Source organism: Haliotis asinina, chromosome 14 (assembly GCF_037392515.1).
Source record: "Haliotis asinina isolate JCU_RB_2024 chromosome 14, JCU_Hal_asi_v2, whole genome shotgun sequence".
Classification (NCBI taxonomy): domain Eukaryota; kingdom Metazoa; phylum Mollusca; class Gastropoda; order Lepetellida; family Haliotidae; genus Haliotis; species Haliotis asinina.
In genome coordinates this window covers 52,435,417-52,450,096 of record NC_090293.1, presented here as the reverse complement: position 1 = coordinate 52,450,096, position 14,680 = coordinate 52,435,417, and the positions used below count along the sequence as shown (strand labels likewise).

The 14,680-nt window shown below is 42.9% G+C and overlaps 1 protein-coding gene across 1 annotated transcript; it reads right to left on the bottom strand.

Annotated features, from left to right (window-relative positions):
- Positions 1-1,285: 1,285 nt before the first annotated feature.
- LOC137261309 (myosin essential light chain, striated adductor muscle-like) lies at positions 1,286-7,760 on the bottom strand. The gene is made up of 2 exons (XM_067799038.1): positions 7,477-7,760; positions 1,286-2,298 (listed from the first exon to the last, which is right to left on the bottom strand). The coding sequence occupies exons 1-2, from the start codon at positions 7,477-7,479 to the stop codon at positions 1,825-1,827; spliced, it is 477 nt and encodes a 158-aa protein (XP_067655139.1). The 5' UTR covers positions 7,480-7,760; the 3' UTR covers positions 1,286-1,824.
- Positions 7,761-14,680: the final 6,920 nt, after the last annotated feature.

Here is a 14,680-nt window from a genome sequence, read left to right as displayed (position 1 = left end):
TGATTAAAGCCAAAACGGAAATGTTTTTACTCACCAAGATTTGTCAGTTTGGTGTTACATGTGTATATGTGTTAATGACATGCCAAGGTCTGTGAGCGTTGCTAACAGTAAATAGTAAGTGAGTGATATTGCCACAACGCTGAGGGCAACTGTATCCGAGTCATATCGTGTCACGTGACCTTGATGTAAACGGTATGACGTACGAAACGCCTTAGAGTGTACCACTTTAATAAAACCCACGGCCACAGACTTGGTGCAGACAAAAAAACCGGGCGTCGAACCCATAATCGGCGTTTCCAAGCCAGTCCACGGGAGGCAATTCAGGATGAAATCCAGTATTTACAATGCAATTTAGGGCAACTCTCCGTACAGCCTTAAGCCACAATGACAAGAATTGGAAGCCCAGGTACTTAACTACATCTAAATCGGTCATCGTCGATAACAACATGCTATCTGAACTATGTAACGACGATGACAAACATACAATGTTATGCAATGCAGTGTCAGGGTGTATGGAATAGAGAATTACTGGTAAAATAGTTGGCTCGTCCTGTGTTCGATTCCCTACGTTGGTACCCATCGTAATGTTGCTGAAACAATGCTAAATCAACCACAACAAATCGTCCACTCACGGAACGTATGTATGTTCGCTATGCTGAGTTGAAAGGATACTTTAACACCCTGAATATATACCCTGTCTACTGTCAGTATGCCGTGCGCAAATATACACGTGCACAAAAGTTAAGGGCCATCCACTATTTTTGTGATCTGCTACTTTGGATACTCAATGGTAACTATCATAACAAGATCTATGACTGTCATTGACATCATTGGTTTGATTATGTTTGGCAACTAAACGGGTGATGACGCTGTGATGACGTCCCATTTGCCTTGCAATGGCCCTGTATGACATACCAGCATTTTTCATGCCTATCACCTGCCATCTCTCAGCGGTAGTTAACTTTCTCCTCACCATGATTTAATAACTCTAAAGCGAAAGGAGAATCTCACAACAGACCGGTGAAACCAAGTGTGTGAAACTTCATTTTCAAGATTCAGATGGTAGGGGAATGGAGCTGCACGTGCAGAACGTTTTCCTTGTCATATCTTGACGATCTTAGGTTCAAGAATCTATGGAAGGCTAATTCAGTCATAAACATTTATAGTTTGTATTTCTGATCTTCAGTTGTGAAATCAAGACTCTATGAAAATAGTGGCGCTTAACTTTCGTGCATGAATATTTATAGCAGGTTCTTTACTACCGATACAACGAATACGTAGTGGGTTCGTGATAACCGACTTTATTATGCGTCACACAGCCATAATGAGCAGATCACACATTCTCCAGACAGGAGCTCAACACAACAAAAATGGTGGTTCGAGACTAAATATTTAATCGGGGAATTTCATTGCACAGTTTAACGCCATAACCTTCACCAGACATGTTAGATATGTACATTTTCCCATGTAAATAAATTAGGATGTATATACACTGAGCTGTATCAAGTTACACATAGATCACATCATAGAGGCGCAAGTCTCACAACCTGAGGGCCGAAAGACGGCGTTGCTGATTGGTTGAACAGAGCAGCATTGCCTGTGTCACGAAATGCCATTGGTTTCACAATTTCAGTCCAAGACATGACCTTCTCAGGGACATTGCACAGAAGCGGGCCGCGGAGTGGAGTTAATCTTTGCTCTTGTGACAGAGCTTTTGATAATGTTTAGATGAAGGTAACGTCTTTGGTTGACCTTATATAACAGACCAACGTGGAAGTCATGAAAATTGTGAGACGTTGTTTGGAGAGTGTTTTTATTGTGCGTTTATTTGTCAGGGTAGGGTCCGGCCATAACTCTCGAGATGAAGTCCTCGTACTTGACGTTGCCCTCCAGATCCTCTCTCAAGTCTGTGCACCTGATGATTTCATCAACATCGTTGTCTGACAATCTGTCTCCCAGAGAGGTCAGAACGTGCCTCAGCTCAGCAGATGAGATGAAGCCCTGGCCCTCTCTGTCGAATGTCTTGAAAGCCTCCATGAAGTCGGCGTAGGTGCCTGTGTCCTTGATCTGCATGACGGTCTGGTAGATGGGCAGGAACTCCTCCAGTTTGTAGTTCTTCTCTCCGAACTTTTGAACACCACCATTCTTCATGATGGTGCTCATTGTGGGGTTGAGGCCCAGACAGTACAACATGTCGCCGGTCTTGGCAGCATCGACGGCACCATCACGACCATCCCAGAAATCGAAAAGGTCGAACACCTCGGTGACCTCCTCAATTTCGTCTCGTGATAATTCGGGCTGAAAATAGAGGTAGAATATTAGTTATCAGACGCCACAGACAGATGTTTCGATTCTAAAGAAATACCGTAACAATATCCCCTTGTAACAGAGAAAAGCCATGAAAACGAGTTGCTACTTTGGTTTTGATCAGCAACCAAAGAATCACGTTAAGAACCCTTTGATGTGAAGAAAAGCAGACTCTAGAACATTACCCTGAAATGATTTCATTCAAAATATAAAAAAAAATGATTCTGTGAGTCTTTATACCTGTATTTGAAAGCTATTAGAAGAACGCTAACGCGTTTGTTGTTGGCCAACAGACAATAATGTCCTGATAATGGCACGTAATGTTTGTGATTAACGCTGAAACAACGCTGCCTATCACAGTAACGCGCTTACAGAAGCTAATTCGCCACTGTTTAATAACTATATGAGAACAGGTGTTTTTTCATTCCCAAACTCTCAACCATAGTATCATTTTAACCTCCTACTACTCCGTTGCCGTGGTAACACTTTCTTGTAACGAGCTGCTAAAGGCGGCAAAGTTGGTAAAAAAGCTCGGAGAAAGTCTTGGCAGCGAACCCCACGCACGACAGGCAGCGCTACTGTTGCCTCTGACAGACGGCGTTAGTAGTTGTTGCAGCGGCACACACCACGCGTTAGTTACTGTGTCGGGGGGAGGGGGCGGGGGGAGGGTAAGCTGTAATTAGATCCATGTGCCTGCTACGGTACTGAGGATACCTCGCATGCCGGGGAAATTGAACCCCTCGAGGAGACAAACACGATACCTGTACAAGGGATGATGTTTGGATGCATGTACAGCTCGAGAATTCAAAACGACTATCGACCTCTAACGCGCGTTAAGATTGCACGTACATGGTTTGTTTACACACACGGACCTCGGAGTTTACATTAACATAGTTTCGCTTTTGTTGACGTCCCACTCAAATGAGATTCTAGCTATACATTTATAAATACTTATATCTGGACAGGACGATCTAGTGACTGAGCTGACATCCGACTGGAATACGATGACATCAAGCAATTAAGTCAGTCAGTACCCGATCCGGTTATTCATTAAATTCGACAAACATTGGTTGCTAAAAGTCATTTCTACCTTAGGTCTTAACAGATGTATTTATTACAATGATATTACTCTTTTTTAAGAAGGTTGGTTCAACGCCATTTTGAAGGTATTTGTCACGTTACGCTAAAGGTATTGGCGGATCGTGTATCAGAGTGACAGACCTAGAACCATCGGATCCTGGTGTGACAAAAGGGCAATAAATACACGGCCACCCGTGTCCGAGGGACGACGACTCTGCCACACTATGCATGTGTGTTATCTCTTGTACCAAATATTTACAGCATGAACAACGTCGAAAACGTAATTGTTTATGACGGAGGTGACCTGACGTTGTCTTGCAACCGGCGTTACCGTCAAGACAATGGCACCCTTACAACGTGGCCCACAGTAAGAGCAGCACCTCCTGTTCGTCTTCACTGGTGGAGCATTCCACCATGACAGCACAGTCTCCCAAACAACCATCGTTAACGCCACAGCACTATCTTCCTAACCACCATCGTTAACTTCAGAGCACTATCTTCCTATCGACCATCGTTACTTTCAGAGCACTATCTTCTTATCATCGTTACTTTCAGAGCACTATCTTCCAATCGACCATCGTTACTTTCAGGGTACTATCTCCCCAACCACCACCGTTATATAATTACCTTTACAGCACGATAAAGACCGATAAAGACCATTCTTATGTCCATAGCAATATCTCCCTAACAACCACTGTTACCCTCTTAGTAGTATAACCCTAGCGATCATCGCCACCGTAAGAACAATATTTCCCTAGCAATCATCGCCATCGTAAGAACAATATCTCCCTAGCGATCATCGCCACCGTAAGAACAATATCTCCCTAGCGATCATCGTTACTGTCAGAGCAATATCTCCCTAGCGATCATCGCCACCGTAAGAACAATATCTCCCTAGCGATCATCGTTACTGTCAGAGCAATATCTCCCTAGCGATCATCGCCACCGTAAGAACAATATCTCCCTAGCGATCATCGTTACTGTCAGAGCAATATCTCCCTAGCGATCATCGTTACTGTCAGAGCAATATCTCCCTAGCGATCATCGTTACTGTCAGAGCAATATCTCCCTAGCGATCATCGTTACTGTCAGAGCAATATCTCCCTAGCGATCATCGTTACTGTCAGAGCAATATCTCCCTAACGATCATCGTTACTGTCAGAGCAATATCTCACAGATCGTAATGAACAGCATCATACACCTCAAAAAACCCTAAAATTATTAAGTTGCCAATCCACTCACACTAGCACGTGACCATAACAACATGAACCTGTGTATAAGGTGATAGCTAATGTTTATCCTCAGAATTCATAATCATATATAATGTTAAGGACTGGAATATGACAAAGGGAACCCCAAACTGATTCAAACTCAAACATAAATTTGACTTAATAGTACAATACCTGAACACAAACTTCCGAAAAGCTGAACGCCCACTTATTTACTCAACACTGTATCCATTAACCTCATTCCGGTGCCTCAGTGCACTATCATGGTGGCGAAGTGACTATTTTCTGGGATGCATCCAGCGCATGGATTTCAGAAACAAGCTATAGCCGGTAATAAGCTAATGTGTTAGTGTGACTTGTGTATGCCGTTGATTACTTGCCCAGCAGCACATGTTTGGAAGTGGAATGAGGGACGCGGTAATCCGATCCCCGTCCCCCTCCCCCCGACAACCAGTCAACTGCCAGAGAGGGAAGTAGTGCCAACGCGTAGGAATACCCAAGTTCTTTGTTTAACGTTGTCTGCTAAAGGCTCATTAGAAGAAACAGCGCACCTACGCGGATCAGCACCTTATTTATATGGCATCTGCTTACCGAACCATTTGTAATTAACAAACTCACAGACTCACAGAATGGTTTGATGTTATCGTTCTTGAAAGGGATCACACATGTTGGGTACTGGAAGAGGTGAAACGGCACGGTGATGTGCGCTACTGTATCGAGTTTCATACTCAGATGATATGCCAGCTACCGTTTGTTTATAGATCCAAGGTGTGATCCTGTAGGTCTTGAAGATGAGCACCGAATGTAGTATAAGTTCGTACATATTTCTTTCAGTATGTTTACCTGCTATTTAATATTTCAAAACGGACTGGACTCAATGTAGTCTGTCTCACAGTCCCTGAACCACATTATTTTCCCCACTGCCTAGCCCTCCCTGCACTGCAAAAGCCCTAAATGAAGATAATCCAGATACCCTCAGGTTCTGAATTTCCCATTTGATAGGGGCTTTTCTTCCGTTCAATTTGTTTGCTGCTATGAAATCAGAGACTAAGCGTTGGTATAGTGCACAATGGTGAACCTTATCAATCAGCCCAGCTTACGATCGTGATGCTTTTATACTATACAGAACAGGCAGCATTCAGTTAAATATAGCACATATTTGCGGATGGAAAATTCATCACTTGGCTGTCTGAAAAAGGCGATAAGGCTTCGCTCTCCGACTTTTGTTGATCGGTTTTGTCGTGCACAGTGTAAGATAAGCGTGAGGTAAGACATCAGCATTTGAAAGATAAGTACAGCCCTAGCGAAGAGACGTACGATCACCACAACTTGGACAGAAACAAACATCCCCGTAAAACCGACAGGGAGATGGACGATTTAGAACCAAAGGAGAATTTAGACCTGCTTATCATTATGAGTTCGTATTACAGACGTGATGATCGGATGAAAAAATAATATAGTTAAGGGTCTGTGAGTCAGGCTACTCAAGAATGTTTTGTTGAAGTAAGAATGTTCCTGAATATGTGAAGTAAGTTCATATTCTGGTGGTCGACGCTGCCTGGTCATTGCGACATAACGGAGTGTCGTTACAGACGTCACCGAGATTTATGTTTAAACGAAACATTCATGTATTGACGCTACGGCCATACCTGGATCACGTCGAAATATTTCCCGTTATAGCGCGGAGACACCGTGAAATAACGAATATATTGTTCACAAAGGCAACCACTCACTTTTTCACTCACTCACTCACTCTCTCGTCCTTTCGGTAACATTTACGCTACGACATGATTGCTTTTGAAAAAAACAAAAACAAAACCATTAACGGTGTTTTGGTTACGTGTTTTCATAATAACGGCAGTCATTTGACGTCCTTGTGTAGCGTTTCAGAATTTTGTAAGTACAACACTGCCAAACGTTTTTATTTCGTTTCGCCGTTTCGATAGATTCTTGTGCCGTCGCCAAGCAAAAAATCCTGCAAACACATTCCTGCGTAACAATGGTACAAGAATCTGTATCGAAACGTCGAACTCACGAAATCAATTCTTTTTGTAAATGTAGTCGATTGAACCTATACTAATCAAAAGAAACGCATAGATTCTTTCACGTATCTGTAGTAACAAGTAACCTGTCACAATGTGGCAGTAACTATAGTAATGGGAAAAATCGGATGGTTCTTAAATTCTTTTGAGTAGTACATCTTGTTAGAAGAGAATTTAACCAACTGTAACCCAACCCGCGGCGACGGGCTATCAGACAAATAAATTATGAGCGTAAAATAGACGAGCGCGAACAACTGCGTTTGGAGATACCAGCCCCTGGAGTTTATCATCTCTGCGCGCATAAACAGAGCATCTTCCCCCCTCCAGCCGGTTTTGGCTAAACACTTTCGATCACGTGACTTGAACTTGAAAGTCAGTTAAAAACATACATTAAAAATTCCCCAAAGAATACAAGATTAGGTCGCGTGAATACATTCCACCGGCTAAAGGGATATGTCAATGACACGATTTCATTAAATTAATTATAATTGTTGAAAGGAAATTTATCTGAAATAAACGTATATGGAAAAAAAATACACAACAACAATGGATCTACATAAGATTACAGCTGGTTAGATAAGACATGATGTCTTTGATAAAGAAACAATATAAGCCAGTGATAACGTTGACTTAACCAATGACCTTTAATGCCCTTGATAATCCAAATAGAGCTAAGAAAAAACGTTGACGTTACTTAAATCATTGTGGAATGAAAAAAAGTGAAAGTAGGCAAATATTTTAAATTTTTGAACCACTTTTAAAGAGGAAAGTGTAAGATGGCGTGAAACAGTCCTGAAGGTAAAGAAGATAGTGCTTACCATGGTTTTGTGTTGAGCAGCCGACGGAGAAGTCCTGAGGCTTTGAAGGGCTGAGAGTAACTGAACGATCTGCAGGAGGACGGGCGACGCCGCTATATTTATACCACACTCTAAACGTGGCCATACTAGGGGTCTGCCATGTGCCCGGATACTTGAGACGGTGCTGCACCACCGCAATGGGGGGTAGCCTGGTCACTGCTGGGGCAGGGGGGTTGTCCTGCTGGGGAGGGGGGAGACGTACGATAATGTGGTCAGTATGGGTAGGAGAGATTAAGTTTAGCGTTATAATGAAGGCATATACGTAATATAAGCTACGCCGGTTGGCGTTGACAGAGATGAAGGTTCCAGATACGTGACGATATGACGGGGGTGGAGCTATGGGGAGAGGAGGGGGTGGGGGGACAGAAGGTAGTGAGGGGGTAAGTAAATGCAGTAACTTTTTAGTGCATTCAATTCCACTGCTCCAAGAATATTCATGACGTATTTTCGACTTTTTCGTTTTGAAGGACGGGTTATAACACTAAGCTGCGGTGTTGTGGTGTATTGCGATTGTTCAAGACAGAAGATCATATTACAAGCGTTATCACCTTCGCCGTGTTTCCATGTAATTGCCGTGATGGTGTTTCGTGCTGAAGAAGTTGGTACTTGCTATCTCTTGGAGACAGCAGTGGCACACATATTCATCACTGTTTTTTTTAATCCTGCATGGCTGTAACGAGATCTATTGTTGGAGATATGCGCAACATTCCGACTTGGAAGTCATAAAAAGTACCATACGTATTATATGAAGATGTGGTTCTTTAAGTAGATAACTTATTTCTACTGTAACGCTAACATTTGTTTCAGCCTCGTTTTGAGAGTGGCTGTGTATGAGAGGGTGACTGAAAATTGAAGTATTCGTGCAATATCTCGGGACAACAGATACGAAATACGGAGGAACAATCTATAACGGTATAAGGACCTGTCTCCCCCAAGTGCCCATCGCCTATGTAATATCAATGTGCATGTCAGGCTACTGCCTGACATAAGATACTACACAAACACTGTTTTCCTAATATGGGTTTATTTGGTCCGATAGCTAGGCTACATGTCACCATGCTCGGGGCCGGTGTTCATGTTTTCGATCACAAGTTTGCCTCACCCAGAATAAGATTAATTACAACATGTGGTGCAACTATAGATACAACGGTGACTGCGACATAAAAGAACATTTATTCACTTGCTGGTTACCCTAATATTCAGGCATACCGTCCTCTACAATATAGTAACAGGCAATCATGTGTAAACGAGTATTGTTTTACGCCGCTTTCAGCCATATTCCTGGCACTTCTGGGGTCAAGTCCGTTTGAACAAAGTGACCAACGACTGTCGTAAGTCTGTGTGAAACTAGGCGAGTTGAGATCGTCGTAACGCTGAGAGCTTCTCGCATGTGTGGGGCAGTGGGTAGCTTAGTGAATTAAACGTTGGCTCATCACGTCGTAGACCCGGGTTCGATTCTCCACATGGGTACAATGTGTGAAGCCCATTTCTGGTGTCCCCTGCCATGATATTGCTGGAATATTGCTGAAAGCAGTGTGAACTCACGCATTTTTTCAGTGCTATCCTCGGCCTTTTTCAACAACAAACCAAAAGTGGCATTGGATGCTGATAAATATCTTGTCAGTTGTCCCTGGGCCACAACTCACAAAGAGGATCACTATCTGCGGGTTATCCTCTTACGCAACCGGATGTTGACGGTGACGTCATTAACAGTCACATCTTTGGGATATAGCATGAGCAGATTCACAGAGACAAGACGACTTCACATGGACCAACCGACCGCTGTGTGGAATGACCTTGACCTTCCAGTATCGTATCTACCGTCTGCAGTGGTCATCACCACATCGCTGTTTATTGTTGTCAATTTGCTAATAAAACACATGTAAACATTGTCCATTTCTTCAAAACGTTTTGTTCTTTTAGCATATTGGAAGAAACACAACTTGTGAAACTTCTTTGAAAGGCATTTAGAAGTTGTCGCAGTAAGGAAGGATGACAAAACATGGATGAACAGCTTCTGTATTGCTATGAGAGCGACGTTTCGGTTCTAACACCTTCATCAATGATAAACAGTGTATATACTCCCCTTCCTCATGCTGTTCATCAATGGAACGTCACTCTCATAGCAGTAAAGAAGTTGTTCATACATATATTGTCATCCTTCCTTACAACCTGTATACTTTCTTTTGTTCGTCAGTTTAGATAGCTCAGCCACCTCGAAGGCCTAAGTTGATTCCGCGCTATACAACAGAAGTACAGACGTTCTTGGAGCAAGAACTTTTTCTGATGCATTTTCACCATCAACCACATTTCCTTACTAAGCAAAATACATCTTTTTCTAAATTTTACTCATTCATAAACCACAGTCTGTAAATATACATTGCCAACCACTGAAAACCTCGCATTAAAAGAGACACGTGTGACCGTTTAAAATGTCTTGAGTAGATTCCTCAGGTTTGCACGCATTCCGTAACTTTTCTGATAAAGAAACAAGAAACATATATCATGCTGAATGTGAAATCTTAATGACCACAGCTAAAGATAACGAAGCATAACTCGACGAAATTCAACCTTTATGTGAGCGTTTTGAAAAATGTTTTTTTTCTTCTGGTTTACTTGTTTTGGCCGCGCTATGCTCTGGAAGTGAACTTTTCACGCCCTAAAGTCTGTTTCGACAACTATTCGCTGGTCTGACACAGACACATGATATAATTCAATTATACACTGTATTTATCTGTATGTTAAATCAAGATGCTGATATCAGTTTGACACTCAAATCATGGCAGACGTCTTACTAACTTGACTTAAGAGGAACTGACTTTTTTCCTGTTCATATACTTAGAGTGAGAGAATGAGTTTAGTTGCACGCCGCAATCAGCAATATCCAAGTTATATGACGGCGGTCTGTCAAAAATCGAGTCTGGACCAGACAATATAGGGATCATCATATATTTAGAATCATCGGTGATAATAGAGGTATCTGTTTTACGCCATTCAGGAATAGTGACCACCTGATTTACTAATATATAAACAAAGGGGACTAGATGTAATACAAAGAGCCTCCATGGTCAGATACCACTCCAGGACAGCCAGTCTCAAAGTTTTATTCTCGGAGCTGTCTACATTCATCCTGGTATTATAACAGTAAGCTACGTTTATATCAATTCTAATTAAACCAGATCTTTCAGTGAGTGAATTTAATTTTGTGCCGCACTCACTAATATTCCAGCTATATGGCGGTGGTCTGTGAATAAGTATGGACCAGACAATCCATACAATCCAGTGATCGACAACCTGAGCATCGATCTGCGTAAGTGGGAACCGAAGACATGTGTCAACCAAGTCAGCGATCCTTTTCTTAGTTGCCTTTTATGGAAAGCATAGGCTGTTGAAAGTCTGTTCTACCCTGGACGTACACGGGTCGGCCGATCTTTCACTGACTCTAGATATGAATGTCCGCTCTCTCTGATATCAAGGCCTGGATGGTAGTCACTGCACAGGTCATTTGATGGAACTTGTAAACGCAACCACGAGGACAGACTAAGGCTTAGAACGGTTGTGTCTGTGACGCAGTTACCCTTCTCTCCTGGACCACTTGTGACGTCATCAAGAACGAATCAAAGTGAACCGACCAAAACCTTATATACACATTCCGAGCCTCTAGTGCTCCTTTAACTGGACCAGTGTGTCAGTTTGGTTTTACGCAGCTTTTAGCAATATTCCGGCAATATCACGGCTGGCTTTACACATGTACCCATGTGGGCAATCGAACGCAGGTCTTCGGCCTGACGAGCGAACCTTTAACCACTAGGCTACACCAAACCTGGACGAGGCATACAGCTATACGTACACCGAGTGCACAAAGCTTGTCATAAACGAAGGCAGAATCCAAAGAAAACAAAGTTGCAACAGTTTAAAAACAGAAATTTTGGGAAAATGCATTTAGCACTTAACGATTGGCACCATGTGTTTGGATATGCGGTCTGTTTCAATACCGCCATGACAGTCTCCCACACAGCTCCGCACAGTGTTGTAGAAGGGTTCGCAGAAGATTTCAAGCCGCGGCATGTGCTTGGAGGAGGGCCAGATAATGTTAGTGTTTTTACACCGACTATACAGGCGATGTGCAGAGTTAAGGGATAAAGCACCGGGGGTGTTACAGCTTCCGACTTGTTATACTCTGTTTCAGACGTGTTCTGTCTCAGTAATATGATTCATGTGTGGCATGTGTGACTGAGATATGAGTGTTGCGATTCTTGTTACCTTAGGAATGTTGGTGGACATGGTGTTCTGTGAATGGATCATGTATATTGTCTGCATGCCGCCTGACTGGACAATGATTATAAAAATAACGAACGAGTTAATTTAGTTTTACGCCAAGACTGGTGACAAAAAAAAATAGCTTTACACATTGCACCCATTTAGGGAACTGAACCTTGTTTTTCACAGGCGTGACGAGCGAGCACTTTAACCACCAGACTATCACACTGTCCCAATAAACACAGATCTACTGTGTGAAAGAGTATGCTTTTATCTACTTTTCCAAATAAGTCAGTGAAAGATTAGAAAGATTAAAAGGCTAGAATTGGCCTTCAGCAACCAATACTTCAATGAGCCGACTGACGTGATCAACTGGTCAGGCTCGCCGACTTGGTTGATCCAAGCCATCGTAGACCAATGGTCACTGTGTCGATCACTGGATTGCTTACAGAGGACATGCCTGTAATTTGCTGGAAGAGGTGTCATACGACAAAGAAAACGGTGTTGTGAAATGCAAACCAAACAAAAAACAGATTACGTCCCCGCCATATAAATATAATTATCACATGATTATTAGTCAGTCGTTAGTCCTTGACGATACAGATTCCTACAGGTTAAGGTTCCTCACGGTGAAGGTCCTGGTTCGATTCCCTGGAGGTTTAAGGTGTGTAAAATCCATACCCATCACATGACCCATCACACAGACATATACTCACTTGAAAATATTATTCACTCAACTGCGACCAGCTGTTTGTTGCTTCACGCCGCACAAAAAACTATCACAACTGTATGAAGACGCCCGCAAACCGTGGAGTCTGGACCAGACATTCCAGTGATTGTAGGCATCGATCTTTGCAGATAGCCAGTTCTTATCCGAGTCTTCAAGGGTAGAGGAGGCTGTGGTTAAAGCGTTCGCTCGTCACGCTGAAGACCCGGGTTCGATTCCCACATGGATATAATGTTTGAAGCCCATTTGTGTCCCCGCCTTGATATTGCTGAAATATTGCTAAAAGTGCCGTAAAACCATGCTCACTCACTCACTCACTCACTCACTCGCTCACTCACTCACTAATCACTCACTAATCACTCACTCACAGGTTGACAGTAGCGATCCGAGTTCCGCCACAGACGGTCTTGGGTTCCGTTGCTGGAATGGTTTTTCGTTACGGTCTGAGTCACCTTCAACAATTCTTCAGGAAACAGCATTCAGCTGGATACTAAGTCAACACGCCGCTGAGACACTGAAACTGTTGACACTACTTATAGTGCAGCTTTACGGTGAGGATGAGCTTCGTGCCTTGTGATAGCGTCATGGTAGGTCTAGCGAGTGGCAGCGTCATTGAGACGCCTCGTTTTGATATCTCAGGGAAAACCTGAAATGGGTTTCACATATTCTACCCACATATGTGTAGAGCAACAGTGCAGTGGTGAGGCGTCTGTCTATCACACTGAAGGCCGGGTTCGATCCCCAGCACCTAGATTCGGGTCCCGATGTGGGCACATTTGCGTTGTATCCTTTGACACTTAAATCCTCATTGTCTCAGTTCACCCAACTGTAAAATGGGTTCCCGTTCAAGACGCCTAAGACGCAGCATGACTCAGGGAGTTGAAAAAAGTACGAAAGTGTCATATGATCGGGGACAGTACGTAGCGCAGACAATGTGCCCTGTCTTGCTTGTCATCGTATCTCGATTGTGTAGATCGATGCTTATGCTGTTGACCACTGTGTTGTCTGGTCCAGAAGCGAATATTTACAGCCTGCCGCCATAAAGTCGATAATTACTGAGTGGGGCGTAAAACAAGAAACAAAACCAAAAGCAAAACGTGTCTTCCTTTTTATTAGTCTTTCTACAGATCGCAGCGCTGTTTGCTCATCTTTGTAACTTTGCCTCGAGCTCCTTTTACAACAATGGCGTGTATCTTCTAACAAACTTCCTTTTCCGAAATATATTATAACAACGTGTTCATAGAAACATGACGGTCTTGATTATAAAAATCGGCATGGATTCTGATTGGTTAGGGTTCTGTTGTGTTATTACCGGAAACGCCTTCTTCTTTGATCGGAAACTCATGTGCATTATTGCCAATAAAACATAAAACGTCCATAACTCACAGAGGGTAGACTTTGCATTGAATAACAATTCTCATATCAACTAACCCATCTAAAGTTTATTTCCCTGCAATAAGTAGTAATTAGCAGCTCTATCTGTGGAGCGCGTTTCTCTGCAATCTGAAGGTACACGCCCTTATAGAAATATTGCCTTAAGATGAATTACCTGTTGTTAATCAACACATTATTCAGTCCAAGTATTGGCATACAGAAAGACTTTGTATCTGTGTATTTGTGTTAGAGACAATGAGCGTCTTATCGGTAACAGCTATTACACCTTTCTTCTGTACACGAAAACATTCCTCTTCCAACTTTTTGAAGAAAGTAGCGCTTACTCAACTCATTTTGACTTCAGTGCAAGTAGTGCCAAGGCCGTACCTCCCTCAAGGTCACGGCGTTAGCAATAGCGGGAGTGCTTAGCAACCAGAGGTCGCTCACCTGGCGTGTTGGCTACCTGGAGACGGATGTTACAAACAGGAGGTGGGATGGGGGGTGTATCACATTTGGCACCATAATCACTGTTGTTATATACGGGGTGGTGGGTGGTGACGATGATGATGATGGTGATGATGATGTGGTGGTGATGATGATGATGCATATGATGATGATGATGTATGCGCTACACCAGGGTACGTGTGTATTCCGTATTTTCGTACGTTATTCCGTGTGATTAGATCGACGCAGTGAGAATTCTCACGTCATGTGATGAACATAAGTTTTTAGTAACTCAATTAACACGCCAGCGAGGCTCAAATGTTTACGTTGATGATTGTCAGTGAACCTCGGGCCCCTGGA